Genomic DNA, 14,328 nt, shown 5'->3' with positions numbered 1-14,328 from the left:
TCGGTCCCGAAGACAATTCATGGCAACCCGCTACAAACTTCAACTGCCCCGAGGAATTGAAGGACTTCCATCGGAGGAACCCAGACCGACCGAAGGAACCCCTTCCGGCAAACCGACCCCGGCGAGGGAAGGGCCGTCCAAGGAAAAACTAAGGAACGGTCAGCATAGGCAGGGAAAAGGAGAAAAGAGGAACGACGTACTTCCGCGCCCAGGTGGGCGGGTCAGCATCGCCGGACGGGATCCCGATGGCCTCCCAGTCCAGTACCCCGAACCCGCCTGCCTGTTGCGCCAGACCTACCGCCTCTTGCAGAGGAGACATAGGGACAGGAGACGGGGGATCTTCCTCCGCCTCCAGGCGCTCCATTCCGCGACGGAACACCTCCGCGCCACGATCGCGCAACAACTTTTGTTGAGCACGCAAACGGGACAAGCGACTCAAAGACTCGGCAAGCGCCCGCTCCGCCGCCTCTATATCCTTCGCTACCTTCTCCTGCTCGGACAGATTCGATAGAACTACAGAAACGTTAGCACGAACACAACACACGATTGCACGGCACTCACGAGTATCGGCCACGTTGGGGCCACTACACTTCTTGCCCATACGCACGCAGTTCGAACACTTCCTCCCGTCCTCCATCATCACGCACCGCTTCCGAGGTTTCGCATCCCAGCAGCGTTGGCAAGGCATGGCCAATTCGTGACCCAAACGATTAATCTCTGATGCAAGAACGACGCGTTCGCGCTGAATGTCGCGACGAGCACTAATCAGACGATTAGCCATGACAAGAATGAAGGGGAGTTGGGAACTCACAATAGGAAGGAAAGGTTGGCGCGTATTGAGGGAATAAGCAGTCTCTTGGGACAAGAGACCTCGAGGAGGGGCATCGTGTCATGAAATCGGCCACGAGACGGGCCGAGCGGGGCGCAGCGGGGCTGCGCCAGCCAATCATTTACAACGACCCAGGAGGTAGATAATGGTAGACGGGCTATCATGGGCTACCAGGTAGATCATGGTAGACGGGCTACCTTAGACTATCAGCATGCAACATGCAAACTCAGATAGTATATAGTCATTCGTTCTGGAGAGCTCTGGGAGTTCTCCAGTTAGCAATCACAACTACAGTTCGCTACAAGCTCGCAAGCCTACTGTTGAGACAAGTCTATTGTTGTGCACCCTTTGGCTGCACCGAACCTAAGCATCCTTTGCAGAGATTACCTTCACCGAAGCTGAACCCTAACAGGATAGGATCCTGGAGTAGGTTCGTCACACGCCCGCAGACTCCCTAGCCTCTTGCCGTTGGACTTGCAAAGCCCGTTCAGTGAGCTTCTGCACCCATTCGCTGGTCAAGAACCCCAATATTTCTAGCACATCATCCTTGGCCCTGTGATCGATTATGACTCCCAGGCCACACCACTCCCGGAAGGTCTTCTTCTTGCGGTAGGTAAACGAGGCTGACCTGCAATCTGACCAGGCGTTGTACTCTTCCGCTGTCATGGTCCGCGTCCGTTCGTCGTTTTTCATGAGGCGGGCGAGAAGCCAGCGACTTGTGGTTTTGCCAGAAGAAGGACCTGGGTCCTCTCCTCCGATCTCGTCGTCATTATCTATTGCGGCCAGGGAGGGGATGTCCGCTGCATGAGGAAACATGGATAATATCGACCAGGGAAGTGGTGGAATGGAGACTTCGGGACCGCTAGCCATAACTGCGGTACCATCACTCTTCGATTGGGGCGTGGCAGGGTCGGGGTCGGGTTCGGTTGCTCCAGTTGCTTCGGCGTCGCCATCCCCGCCTTCGTCTTCGATTATGTCATCCACGTCGTCCACATCGAGGTCATCCGCTGTCCCGTCGTCTTTGACCCTCGCCCTTTTTCGAATTTGCTTCCATTGCATGTGATTCCGGAGCCTGGCGAGACACTCGGCGTCGTTTCGGACCTGGAAGATGATGTCGTCTATCGTGAACTTTGTCTGCCCGCGGCGGGCTGCTAACTCTCCTGCCACAGTCAACTAGATGATAGGTTAGCTGCCGTCATGTTATAGGGGGTGGCGTATGTTCTTGCGTACCATGTGTATTGTTTGGTCACGGACGATATTCTCGACCATGGTGGTTGTCTCGACGTCGGGTTGCCTAGTTTCCCCTGCCACGAACATCATCTACACGGTATGTTGTCAGCAAAAGGTCCTACTATCGGGGATCAAATTAGGTTCCGGGGGCTTACCTTTAGAATCTCATCGCGGTATTTCGGGCCGCTGTTCACCATCTTCATCGCTGCTATGAGAAGTGCCATCTTGAAAACCAAGGACTGGGTATCAAAGGTGTTAAATTCTCGTTTGCGATATCGCACTTGGTTTAAGGAACCGCAATGGGAACTAAGCTATACATTTGGGGAGCAACAAGGACGTTATTCATTAGTAGTTCAACTTGATCAAGCCCCCTGTTGACAGCGAGGCTACGAGCGTCAAACAAAGTGTCCATATTTGGGACAAAACATGGCCGGAGCCTCATCAGGTACAAGCTTCTTTGTTTGCTGGCTCGCCCTTTGAAGGCCTCGTGATTGCCTCGACATTGTTACACAGCCATCGCAAATGCATGGCGGGTTCGGGGGTAAGTGCCCGAGTCACGATCCTAACGGTTCCAGGATGCGTCTTAGTTGTATTCAATGGAGTATTGGTATTACTGACGCCCGCGTTCAAGATCTAAGTATGGGGCTAGGTACCTAAGTACAAATTAACTATATACTGTCAAGTTCACTGCCGCTACTGTCGCCGCCGCCCAACCGGATGATGGAGTATAGGCGACTCAGGAGAGTTGAAAGAAGGTGTGGCCGACAGCTCGACGCGACTGGCGCCCCCGTCGACGAAATGATGTTGACCCTGCAACTCCCCATTTGCCAGATCTCCTTGCACTTCGTGTTTGTGAGCCGGGTCTTGTGAGTAGTAGGCGCTGGATGGCGCTGCGGGCGGGTATGTGGTCACCGCTTGCCACTGACTGTCTGCGGCCAATGCCTTCTTCGTCTTGCTCAATTGCCAGGCGAGATATGCCATGCCTATGATGAGGATAGCACCCACCGCGGCGCCGACGCCAATCCCCGCCTGAGCCGCAGTGGATAGCCCCGTTGGTTCGTTTGAGTTTGTGGACGAGTCGGTTCCCGCCTGGCTTGACCCGCCGGTTTCTTCGGGTTGTTCCGACCCCGAGGTCGACGCAGAGGTGCCGCTGGTTGTTGATGACGCGTCTGACGTATCCGACGCATCCGAACTGGTGCTTGTTGTGCTCATCGAGGCAGAAGATGTTGCCGTCGAAAGCGGCGTGACGACATCGTACTGTGTCAGCTCACTATTGTACACAGCCCATGTATGTGAAGGCGGTGGCAGGAGTTGAAATCGGCCATTGCCTTGTTCGCAGCAGTTCTCCATTCCATAACAACAGTAGATCGTGTCAACCCCAGTGGTATTGAGACAGTTGACTACATCCCAGACTCCCGTGCGATGGTCTAGATTCCTGGGTCAGCACCAGATGTCCAAAGCCACGGCTTCTCTAGCAGATACTTACTAGTACAGATATCAGGGCATGCCGGCGATTTGAACGTCGGGTCCGTACACGATCCTCGGGCAAACCTCATACCCGGTGTGACGCAGAGTTTGTTTGCCAGACAAGACTTGCCCCACGCACTACCAGAACAACACGTGCTGTGCTCGGCATCCGGATCACAGGGGTAGGCGTTTCTGGCTTCCTGGCCATTTGGGTAGTAGCACTTCTTGCCGAGGCATGCCTGGAGGAGGCCGAGATGGACAAGGAGGGAGAATGCCTTCATGTTGCGGACGCCGGGTTGGGTAATAGTCAAACACGAACCCACAAGAGGTGAATCGAGCGGCCGGTCCGGCCCCGGTTGTGCCGCGATGGGAAAGAGGGAGAGTTAACGAGCGCCACGACGAAAGAGTTGCAAAGGGAGAAGAAGCCGAGGAGGGAAAACGAGGTTTCAAGGGTTGAGGTGCCTTGGAGAATTATTATTCTGATTCCACCACTTGGCCCCCAACACCCGCCAGCATCGGGTTGCATTCATTATTTCAATTCCGTCCCAACTGCCCAAGCGTCCCGCGGCTGTGCCGCACCCTCCCCGTCCGCTTCCCGGGCAAGTCTTCCCTTTCGGGAAGAAGAGAAGAATCGTTGGGGGCCAAACCAGGGGGGTGACAAGGGAGAAGCAGGGGGTCGCGAGGACTAACCGCCGTTCCAACCAATACCGCCCGTCGCGGAAAAACGGTTCATTCGGCCAGTTGTTCTGCCAGGCCAGAGTCGAGTCAGGCGTGCCAGGCTATTCCTCTTTCTTGCACGCGTCTGCCAGCGTGCCCAAGCGGGCGCTTAGAGCCTTGCTCACTGATAACTATCGTTCTTCGCCTTTACAAAACCGTTTGTGTCGGTTGCAAAACTTCGCACGAATCGTCGAGCCAGTCTGAAGCTAAAGTTTGAAAGGAAGAAGATAGTTGGATGACGGACACTGCGAAGAGCCAGGAGGAAAAAGAAGCCAAGTATAAAGAAGAAGAAGGAAACAGGGGCAGGGGTTACTGAAGATGTGCATCTGAAGCAGCCTTTTCCGGTTACAACATTCGAGGCATGGATGTGCAAAGTTCATGTATCCACACATGTCAGCTCAGGGGCAGAGGCAGGGTCCCGGGACATTGGTTTGTGCGACCCTTACCCGCAGCCCTTAACTCCATGTAACCACAGCCCTACCGTGCCGTGTAACCTCTGCCCTTGGCAGAATTGCACGTGGTATTCGTATCCTCGTCCCATGGGAGTAACCCTCAATCATGAGGGCACTGGTCTCGTCCGAAATGAGTTCTATGGGAGGTTGAGTTCCCCGCAAATCCTTCCATCATGCAAGAACGTATGGACAATGGACGGTTCTTCTCGTCACTCACTAAACTGGCGATCGACTTACCCCATACAAATACAAGTTCGTGCCAATGACGCCCTTAATTTAGGTAGGCTGGCCTCTGCGGAACATGATTTCCGACAAAGCGGCGAAATAGAAGCGTATATACATACATGAGTGGTTCCAGTGACGCCGGTTGTTATGTCATTGGCAGCCTTGGACTATGGTATGCCTTTTGAATCGGGGGGCTTGACTCTGGGTTTTTGCTTGGGAGCCTCCCTTTCCTTGCTCGGGTACGATACAGCTCCGGCGGGAACAACAGACGCACGCTATCGCGATACCCTTCGTTAGATAGGATTAGGAAATAGATACCTGGTGACCCTGCCCTCCTCTATTCAGCAGAGAAGTCAACACCAACAGAGGAAAGAGACACGGTTCCCCCTTCTATGCCTTCTTCATCAACACCACCCTTCTCCCCACTTACACCTGTCACCGTCACCTGCATCCAACCCTGCCTGCTCAATCCCAAGTCATACCCATCCGCTGCAAAAACGACCAAAACGACCCCTTTGGCACATACCCGCGATACAACTGCTGCCACCACGCCGCGAACGAGCCTAGAGGCACCATCAATCACACACCGTCAGCAAACTGAACAAAACCACCCCCAAGCAGACACCTCTACCACCCCAGGCAGAAATAAGGCAGGGAATGAACAAAAAGAAATAAAAAAAAACAGCAACTCACCCTCAACCGGCCCCGCCCTCCCAAACCCCAAAACCCTCACCAACCCCGGCACCAACCTGCCCAACACCCCGAGCGCCAACACCGTCAGCAACACCGACGCAGCCACCTCGTAGGGGTGGTCTTGCGCGTATTCCCACAGGGAGGCAAGCTCGGCGCGCGCGAGCTCGGATGCGCGCGTGTATGCCTCGTTGAGGGCTTCGCCCCAGGTGGAGTGGTCGCCTTTGAGGGCGTCTTCGAGGCCGTGGAGGACGTGTTCGGCGAGGCGGGAGGTCCAGGATGTGGTGGTGAGGGCGGGGTTGGTGCTGGTGAGGAGGGGGGTGAGGTCGGTGGTGGTTGGGTTGTTGGGGTTGTTGTTGTTGGGGATGGGGGCATGCAGAAGGATGGCCAGGATTTGGGTGGCTTGCGTGGTTTCGCCGGTGGTGAGGTGGGTGGGAGTGGGAGGCGGTTCGAGAAGAGGCGCTTTCTCGGTGATAGCGCCGTCGGTGTGGTTGTGGTTGTGGTTGTGCTTGTCGCCGAATTGAGCGTCGTCGTGCTCACAGCCGCAGAGGCAGTTGAGGAGTGAAGTTGCGAGATCCATCGTCGTCGTCGTTGTTGTTCCTGTTGTTTCTGTTGGTATTGTTGCTCAGTGAGACTTTTGGAGGAGATGAGGAGGCAAGCACTTGTGGAAAAGGGAAATTCGTTGGGATAAAAAGAGCGACCCGGCGTCAACATGTGGGAAATCGCGGGGTTGTTGGTTGGGGCACAAACTTGTAGGCCTCCGTGCAACGTGCGAACAAATCACGGAAGCTGCGTGGCCGGTACCCGGCGTCAGCAAAAGCCGATAGGTAACAGAAACCAACAGCACATGAGCAAGCGTTGGTGCTCCCTGGATGTGCAGGCACAGTGAGCGGTTACATACTGGGTTGGAAGTATGGCCTCGAGTTGGACCAATCGTTCTTATGTACGTCGGAGGTGCACAAACTACACGAAGCCTACGGCACGGTAGAGAGCTACTCCAAGGCCACCAGGTATAAGATCGTTACATTTACGAGGGCCGAAGATAAGAGTCTCCAAGAATACCTACCTACCTAATCTACTTTGGCATGGAACGGCCCGTCAAACACAGCGTTACAACAACAAAGTAAGGGATGCGGCGTCGATGAGGAAACGGTCATGTAACAATAACGGGCATCTGGAGCCCCGAGTAACACGTATCTCGGACCTTGCCCACCACCCCAATATCATGTAGCATGGGGCGGAGAAAGGGGTTTAGTGTAGTAGTGGCCAACTAGATCGCTGCTTCAGACGGGCTTTTCTTACATTTGTCTCTCTACATCTACATTGCCCAACGTATACTTTTCGCCGATGTTATCCTTGGTGTTACGAATCACTCATGGCTTTTTCATGGTTTGCAGATGAAATAACATTCCTCATCTACTGAACAAGACGATGGCTGGCCAATCCAATCATCCTGTAAATGCAAGTCATAACTTTGAACAAGAAGCCCATTCATCCTCCCCGGACGCGCCCTTTTCCCTCCGTCCCAACGGTTCCGTCATATGGCACCCTTCCCAAAGGTCCATTTCTCCAAGGTCATCACTTCATCCTGCAGCCCATCCCTGGCTGCCCCCTCTCTTCCCATTTTGGTAATGATACCTAGTAGGTAGGTAGGTGGTGTCTCGTTCCAGCCTCAGATTTAGCCCGAGGGGTTGCCGTTGAAGGCGAGGCGGTCGGTGGTGCCGCTGGGGAGGCCGCTGATGGCACCCGAGAGAGCAGTGGTCTTGATGTAGTTGCAGAGAGCCGCGGGGGTCTTGGAGCCCTCGAGGGCCAGGAGGTAGGCGGCGAGACCGGCAATGTGGGGGGAGGCCATCGAGGTGCCGGAGATGGTGTTCTAGAGGGAAGTCAGTTAGTATTGATTGATTCCGTAATTATCCCCGCGGGGATGGGAAAGGAAAAAAACTCACGGTGCGGCCACCGATCCAGGTGCTCAGGATGTTGGTGCCAGGGGCCTGGATGTCAACGACGCTGCCGTAGTTGGAGTAGCTGGCCTTGCGGTCGCTGCTGTCGGTGGCGCCAACGGTGCAGACGGAAGCCTCAGAGGCAGGCGAGTAGTTGGCCGAGTTGGCGTTGTCGTTGCCGGCGGCGACGGCGAGGAAGACACCGGCGTTGACGAGGGCGGCGGCGGCCTGGTTGATGGAAGCCGAGTAGCCACCACCAAGGGACATGTTGGCAACGACGCCCTTGGGGCAGCTGCGCTTGGGGGCGTCGGTGGCAACAAAGTTGATGCCAGCAACGACACCGGAGGTGCTGCCGGAGCCGTCGGAGCCGAGGACCTTGACGGCGTAGAGCTTGGTCTTCTTGGCGACACCATAGGTGGTGGAGCCGATGGTGCCGGCAACGTGGGTGCCGTGGCCGTTGCCGTCAGTGTTGGAGGTGTCAACAAAGTTGGCGGCAAAGGTAGCACGGCCGCCAAAGTCCTAGCCAGGGATTAGCATCACATGCACGCGGTTGAGGAGTTTGGTAACCATAGCATACCGAGTGGGCGGTGTAGATGCCGGTGTCGATCACGTAAGAGCAGGTGCCCTCGCCAGCGCTGCTGTCGTAGACGTAGGTGGTGGAGCCCGCCGACTTGTGCGAGAGGCGGCTGATACCCCAGGGGGCGCCGCTCTGCGAGACGTAGGCGTTGATGCTGAAGATAGCATCCTCCTCGACGTACTCGACCTGTGAGAGTGATGGTTAGCAAGGGTATGGTCGCCATCGTGTTCTCGAAGAACACAACTCACCTCAGGGAGAAGGCGGATCTGGTCCAAGAGGGCAGCATCGAGCTTGCCAGCGAAGCCCCGGAACTTGCCGCGGTAGACGTGATCCGCCTTGGACTTGCCGAGCTTGCTGATGGCGGCCTCGAGGGCGTCATCGCTGGTACCCTCCCTCAGCTTGATGAGGTACTTGTTCGGGACGACCTGGCCAACCCGGGCGGCGATGATCGGGGCGCGCTTCTGGATGGGCTCAGCGGTGGGGGCCGCGATGGCAGCAGGCAGAAGAGCCAGGAGGGCGACGGAGAAATGCATCTTGAAGAGATCTGAACCGAAGAATGGGACTTGAGGTGAAGTGTTGACCTTGATGATGAGACTGGGCTTGATGGTCGAGGGGGAGCTGTGTTATTTATCCTGATCCCATCCTGCATGAACCTCGCGTGCCTGAGCCTCCAAACATCGCCTTTCAGCATGTTACTGAGCCTACCTGCCCCTTTCGATCCAGGGGAGGGCCGCCTCTGTTTGGCCAAGGTCGGACTTGGGCCGGGTTACGGCAGGCGGCGGCCCGGCCTCGTGGATGTGATAGTCCTTGACATCTGAGGGTTGCCGGCACCCCTATTGCCAATGCCGGAGAAAACGGCAGGCCAAATAAGAGACACCTTCCCGGTTCGGGCTTTTGATCCGGTGTAGACTGGGTCCCGCGCAGGCGGGCGGGTGCTCCCGCTTTTATCAAGTGCCTTTGATCAAGGGTTCAGGGGCAGACCTAACTTTCGAGGACTAGCAAGGCCGCACGTCGGATGCGCCAAGGATTTGCAAACAGCCGCAAACACCCAGCGTGGATCGTTACCTAACGTAACGGGTTTAAGTCGGCCACGGCGATCTCTGTAACGAGATGTCGGGGTGGTCCGATCTGGCATGTGCCTGGAGGAGCGAGGGGGGAGGATGGGGCGGGTGACTCCGAACTTTCAGAATGTGGGCACAGCCACTTGGGGTAACTGAGGAAGGAGAAAGTAAGTCCATTGGATAGTTAGGACTTATTACAGGAGTACCGAGGTATGCGCAACAAAGTGGTTTGGCGCTTGTGATAGCTGCCACGGGACTCTCCCTGTTCTTGGAAAAGGGGCTTGGCGGTTGTTTCCAAGGCGGTGGGCAGAGACTCGGCTCGATAGAACATTGCCTGGCCTGGGTCCGAAGAAATACAGTGCGGTCTGTCCTCCTCCTCACTGCACCTTTGTGGCTGTTAGTTATCCTTCCAGAACGCCCCCGACCAGTGCACTTCTCTTCTAGAAGGGCTCTGAGACATTGCACCCCGATTCGAGCAGAACGATCTCTATTCGGGGCTCCGACTCCGTAACATTGGTCCTTTTGGGGCAGCGCAGGATGGCTTGTAAAACCAGCCACAACAGAGACGAGACCGAGACCGGCATTGCAGGATCTGGGGGAAAGCCTGGCTCAACATGCATGCCATATCGCAATGCAACATCGCCAGGCAAAACGGGGGATGGCGCCATCGCATTGGCCCGCAATCGATCGGCAACCGGAGTCGTTGTTGGCACTGAAGTGGGGGAGTGGTGGAGTAAGGAGCATGGGGGGAAGACGAAGTGCCGATCGCTCACGCGGGGAGTTGGTGGTTGGTCGAGGGGTTTCTTGGGGAAGCTTGGGCGAGATCCAGGTTGGCAGGTGGTATTCTGGGCGAGGACTTTTGTACACAGTTGGTTAGGAAGAAGGCTCCAAAGCTACGCTCGATGAAGCCGACGGCGCTGGCTTCACTTGAGCCTCTTTCGAATTAGGGAGCCATACCAAGAACTTTCAATCCAACCTTAATCATCCCCTCCGTCCCCGGAACCAGGTTACGCAGCCGGCATTGCAGAGGACCAAGAGAAACCGTTGTGTCACGTCAACAGCATGTAATATCTTTTCTGGCCGCGATACGAATACACACTCAACGAGGTGCCAATTGAGCCCACCCTCCTTCGACTCCCGTTCCTGGAACGAGCCGCCGCTCCCTGCCAAACTTGTCGGGCCTGTGTTCCCCAGACCCCCACTGGTAGCTTCGCTTGGCCGCCTGTCCCGTCCCGCATGGGTCATTTGCCGGCCCTTATCTGGTGGCCTTCCAGATCAAGTAACGGTCGAGTTACATCTTGAGTTGCCCCCTCCCCATTAGCTCCGACCGAGCATGTCACTCGTCAAATCTCCGACACAACGAAGGAGAGGGGATGGTTCGCTGCGTTCCTACCCCCTACCAGGATATCCTTTCGTGTGCCTTTTCAGCTGTGCCATCTCATGTTCTGGTTGGCTGACCTGAAGGAATCCTACCAGTTGCCAAATCTAGCATGACTGGCCGGCCTGTGCTACCTAGACCCTCCCCTAAAAGGAGCCCCGGTGAGTTTTATTGTGTCTTGGGCAGTGATGCGCCGCATGATACATACAATGTCTTTGAAGAAGGTGGCATTCTATTTGCCGTTTCGTTAAGTTACATGGAAGCGAAGGCTGCCTAATTGAAGAGACCGAAGCAGCAGTGATAAGCAGTGGATTTGCACCGGGAGATCTTCAGATTCCCTGTTGACGATGTTCGATTCTCCACGTCATGTTTATGTTGTTATACCAATGTGGGTGATCACATGTGAAAAACTAACACGATGAACATACCACCTTGGGGCTTTAAATTTGACAATTGGGGCCGAAGTGGCTGAGGGGCCGAACGCTGAGGCCGGCGCGCCGGGCAGGATGCAGAAAAGGTCGGAGATCGGTCCGAAAGAAAGACCGAATACATGTAAGGTCGCAGCCAGCGTGTAGACCCCCATGTGCATCCCAACACAGGTACATCAGGGACACACCACCAGGCAGCAGTAACATGGAACGCATGACCATGACGTAAAGTACCCCCGGAATCCTGCCATTAACTCCGGATTTCCAATCAAATGTGCTTAATATCTCATACGAAACCAACGCCCGGAATCAAATGAAATGGAGGAAAATCGAAGTGAAGGCGGGGGGCGAGTAAACTCCCAGATGAAAGATGTGCGCGGTTGGGTGTAGATCCTCTTTCTCTTAGCCACGGCATCCTCTCCCTACTTCAAAACGCAATCTTTGGCTGCAGAGCAACGTGACTGTCCCGCATCCAGTGACGATGGGCGGTCTCGTGCCCAGGAAGTCGGCGGTATAGGACGTCGGTAGTTTAGGGAGCCGGTACCTAATTAGGTCGCCATTGGTAGAGGAATGTTCGGCGATTGTTTCAGTAATGGCCGCGGCACATTCTTAAATGCCATGCTCGGCAAGATCATGACTGATTCTTCCGCAGCCATTGGCGAGGCTAGGGAAGCTGTTGGGGACATCAGGGGTTCAACCACGGCTTTGAAGGAAGCGGCGTCCGGGGATGCGGCCTGTTGTGAAAGGGGTGATTCTTGCGCAGAAATATTCGGCGTTGACACGAGAACACTGGCCTTGGTCCATATCCTTGTGCTGGCGTTTCGGCCTTTGGCTGTTCCTTCATGTCCGGTGGCTGTGCGGACGCTGATGCTGGGTTGGAGAACCATGATCACTGGGTGACCAACGTGACAGGCATGTGGTTCATTTTTGCCAACATTTCTGACAGCTCTTTCGGCTCGGAGTGGCGCTCGCGTTGGATATAACTGCATCTCGTTGCTGTTGAAGTTGAAAGTCTCGTCCGTGAGATCCCGGAGACCGCGGACGAGAGGAGTGTCCCGGCGGCACCAGAGCTGACATGAGAAGCGCAGCGCTGCATCGATTTCCTGCACCAGACGGTATTCAAGCTTCTCTATTCCCTTTGCTTCCTGGTGTTGAAGTAGAAACCGGGCGGGCCCTCTAAGGAATCTGTCCTTGAGTTGTCCCGCGTACTTCAGCCTGGCATCGGCGAGTGGAAGGTGAGAATTGTTCGTGGTTGATGAGAAGTTATCAACCTTAGCGCTCATTCCGCCGTCGAAAAACGTTTTCATGACAGAAGCGCGCCATAAATCTGCATTCTGTCCTCCCCCAGGGACTAACACGGTGTGAAATGTTAGCGAAAGATCCACGCGGCAAAGATGACAAACAGGTCTCAGGCAAGACGTACAGTCCGACAATACCTGATAGAGACTTTCCATTGCTTGCCGTGACGGCAGGCTTTGGCCAGAAAGTTTTATTACTGAGTCCGAGGAGACACCGGGGGGTTGTGTTGATGTGATGAGCCGGGGCGGTTTCCGCATATTTTGAGGTTCCGCGAGGGGATCTGTCATTGGGGCCGGTCGAGGCGATCTAGCCTCACGCGGAGGAGATATATTGAAGTTCCACATGGCGAGATCCATCCGAAACCCGATTGGTGACATAGAGTTGAGTCGCGGAACACTGGGGCTCTCCAAATCCAGGGCGTCGGCAGAGATGACATCGAACACCCAAAACGGAGATTTCAGCGTTTCTGAGATAATAAAGTTCACCAGCATCCCATGCAGGAGAAGTCGAGCCGGCCGAACACCATCGTTGACCGTAGCCAGAAGCTCTTCGGGAAGTTCCCCATGATCCGCGAGCCGGACGAAGTCCTTGACACCTTTGCAAAGCTCACGCAAGTGCAGAGGGTGGAGGCCGGCCCGGACCCTGTCGGGGTCTGGATGGGCAAAGTCGTGGGCCCACTCCTGCCAGGTGCTCTCTTTCTCCACAAACCAGGAAATAATATCAGGATCATCCAAGGTCGTCCCCCCAGCCTGACCCAGGATGACTTGTGATAGCTCCGCCTCTTGTTGAGAGAGTCGATGCTCAAGATCCTTGATACGGGCTCTGAACCCATCTTCCATTTTTATCAGCCCCTGCTTCCATCGTTTCTGCCGACTGTCATATCGCTTTTGAGTAGAGGCCAGCTTGTGAGCGAGGTTCTGATTCTCGTTGAGTAGATCGGTCTCGGTCCGTTGGAGAGCCGCAATGCGCTGGTGGAGGCTGCGATTCTCTTTCGCCAGTTCTCCCGTGGGGCCGGGCGGAGCCATCCGGTAGAGATACATCTTAACCTTCTCATCGGGTACCTGAATGGTTGGACTCGGATCTCTCCGTTGGCGCAATGCTAGCCTGCTTTCTGACGGCGATCTCCAAGCCGTCGGTGTGTTACTTCGAGCGGCGCTCCCGGGCCCGTCGTTGCTTTTGATGGGCGTTTCCGTCCGAGATCGAGCCCGGGTGTGAGGTTTGCCGACATCGCCCGGAATGGAGACGGGTGAGGTTATGGTGTTCTTAGTCGCATCGTGGGGCTTGGAAGCAACGGGACTAAGTGTCTCGGGGAGCGAGGCTGGAACACCAGTTGTCGGCTGAGTTGCGGCTGGCGATGAATGTTCAAAATTAGGAGAAGCAAGGTGGTTTCCCAGACGTAAATCAGGCCCTTGCCGAGTCATCGTTGTTGGTATTCAAGGGATGAGTGAAGTCTTAAGGCAGAAACCGGGCCCCGACGGCGACGGAGCAGGTGCCTAAAGGTAGAAGCAGGGACAGTACCGGAATTCGGGGAAGAGAAGAGTGATAGTATGGGTCGAGCTCTAGTAACCGAGTTCAGTACCGGAGGAAGTGGGCGTATATCACACCGTGGGGCCATGGGCCGAAAACAGCCTGGCTTTTGGGTAGTGGGCTAGAGCCTCAACTCTCCGGCAATACACTTTCCGGTCCTCGGGCAGGGGATCGGCCCTACCACCTCCATGTCCTCTTCGCCCTGCATCGTCAACATGGGAAAGGTGAGACTTTGCCATGTCTTGGATAGGGCGTCTTGTGGCGCCAAGCGCCAGGAACGGTCCGTATTGTTTCGAGATCGATCCATGCAGCATGCTAGCGTGGCATATCAGCCCCAACCGGCCAAGCAGACAAGGTGTTTTCCATCACTATGTGTTTGGTCTCACTACTTGGCGGCTGCTGTAGCGCGGCGGGCGCTTATCGTGAGGAGAGAAGGTTCCGGGCCAATGGTGTTGAGCAGAGTTGCAGACGGGATTGTTTCAGGCCAGAAGTGTCGGCCCTAGACCTT

At 55.5% G+C, this 14,328-nt stretch overlaps 4 protein-coding genes across 4 annotated transcripts; all 4 read right to left on the bottom strand.

Annotated features, from left to right (window-relative positions):
* Nucleotides 1–1,187: 1,187 nt before the first annotated feature.
* F5144DRAFT_528748 (transcription initiation factor IID, 18kD subunit-domain-containing protein) lies at nt 1,188–4,022 on the bottom strand. The gene is made up of 5 exons (XM_066786891.1): nt 3,546–4,022; nt 2,774–3,486; nt 2,215–2,298; nt 2,060–2,149; nt 1,188–2,002 (listed from the first exon to the last, which is right to left on the bottom strand). The coding sequence occupies exons 1-5, from the start codon at nt 3,805–3,807 to the stop codon at nt 1,265–1,267; spliced, it is 1,887 nt and encodes a 628-aa protein (XP_066647463.1). The 5' UTR covers nt 3,808–4,022; the 3' UTR covers nt 1,188–1,264.
* Nucleotides 4,023–4,846: 824 nt separating this feature from the next.
* F5144DRAFT_610583 (uncharacterized protein) lies at nt 4,847–6,334 on the bottom strand. Its single transcript, XM_066791666.1, has 4 exons — nt 5,614–6,334; nt 5,447–5,483; nt 5,351–5,381; nt 4,847–5,150 (listed from the first exon to the last, which is right to left on the bottom strand). The coding sequence occupies exons 1-4, from the start codon at nt 6,188–6,190 to the stop codon at nt 5,088–5,090; spliced, it is 708 nt and encodes a 235-aa protein (XP_066647462.1). The 5' UTR covers nt 6,191–6,334; the 3' UTR covers nt 4,847–5,087.
* A 931-nt stretch (nt 6,335–7,265) lies between these two features.
* F5144DRAFT_150471 (peptidase S8/S53 domain-containing protein) lies at nt 7,266–8,874 on the bottom strand. The gene is made up of 4 exons (XM_066782469.1): nt 8,376–8,874; nt 8,128–8,313; nt 7,557–8,069; nt 7,266–7,483 (listed from the first exon to the last, which is right to left on the bottom strand). Exons 1-4 carry the CDS (start codon nt 8,658–8,660, stop codon nt 7,289–7,291), a joined length of 1,179 nt encoding a protein of 392 aa, XP_066647461.1. The 5' UTR covers nt 8,661–8,874; the 3' UTR covers nt 7,266–7,288.
* Nucleotides 8,875–11,348: 2,474 nt separating this feature from the next.
* Nucleotides 11,349–13,861, bottom strand: F5144DRAFT_150467 (uncharacterized protein). The gene is made up of 2 exons (XM_066782468.1): nt 12,418–13,861; nt 11,349–12,345 (listed from the first exon to the last, which is right to left on the bottom strand). The coding sequence occupies exons 1-2, from the start codon at nt 13,712–13,714 to the stop codon at nt 11,543–11,545; spliced, it is 2,100 nt and encodes a 699-aa protein (XP_066647460.1). The 5' UTR covers nt 13,715–13,861; the 3' UTR covers nt 11,349–11,542.
* Between the last annotated feature and the right edge of the window lie 467 nt (nt 13,862–14,328).

This window comes from Chaetomium tenue, assembly GCF_020726465.1.
Source record: "Chaetomium tenue strain MPI-SDFR-AT-0079 chromosome Unknown F5144scaffold_2, whole genome shotgun sequence".
NCBI classification, from domain to species: Eukaryota; Fungi; Ascomycota; class Sordariomycetes; order Sordariales; family Chaetomiaceae; genus Chaetomium; species Chaetomium tenue.
This window is presented reverse-complemented; position numbering and strand designations above follow the sequence as displayed.

Coding starts and splice junctions, on each gene's coding strand:
- F5144DRAFT_528748 (XM_066786891.1), bottom strand. CDS start 3,807: ATGAAGGCATTCTCCCTCCTTGTCCATCTCGGCCTCCTCCAGGCATGC. Junction 2,299..2,773: donor CGCCTATACTCCATCATCCG/GTTGGGCGGCGG, acceptor TTTGATACCCAG/TCCTTGGTTTTCAAGATGGC. Junction 2,003..2,059: donor GTGACCAAACAATACACATG/GTACGCAAGAAC, acceptor CCTATCATCTAG/TTGACTGTGGCAGGAGAGTT.
- F5144DRAFT_150471 (XM_066782469.1), bottom strand. CDS start 8,660: ATGCATTTCTCCGTCGCCCTCCTGGCTCTTCTGCCTGCTGCCATCGCG. Junction 8,314..8,375: donor AGATCCGCCTTCTCCCTGAG/GTGAGTTGTGTT, acceptor TCACTCTCACAG/GTCGAGTACGTCGAGGAGGA. Junction 8,070..8,127: donor GCATCTACACCGCCCACTCG/GTATGCTATGGT, acceptor ATCCCTGGCTAG/GACTTTGGCGGCCGTGCTAC.
- F5144DRAFT_610583 (XM_066791666.1), bottom strand. CDS start 6,190: ATGGATCTCGCAACTTCACTCCTCAACTGCCTCTGCGGCTGTGAGCAC. Junction 5,484..5,613: donor GAGGGCGGGGCCGGTTGAGG/GTGAGTTGCTGT, acceptor TGGTGCCTCTAG/GCTCGTTCGCGGCGTGGTGG. Junction 5,151..5,350: donor TGCAGGTGACGGTGACAGGT/GTAAGTGGGGAG, acceptor TACCCGAGCAAG/GAAAGGGAGGCTCCCAAGCA.
- F5144DRAFT_150467 (XM_066782468.1), bottom strand. CDS start 13,714: ATGACTCGGCAAGGGCCTGATTTACGTCTGGGAAACCACCTTGCTTCT. Junction 12,346..12,417: donor CTATCAGGTATTGTCGGACT/GTACGTCTTGCC, acceptor ACACCGTGTTAG/TCCCTGGGGGAGGACAGAAT.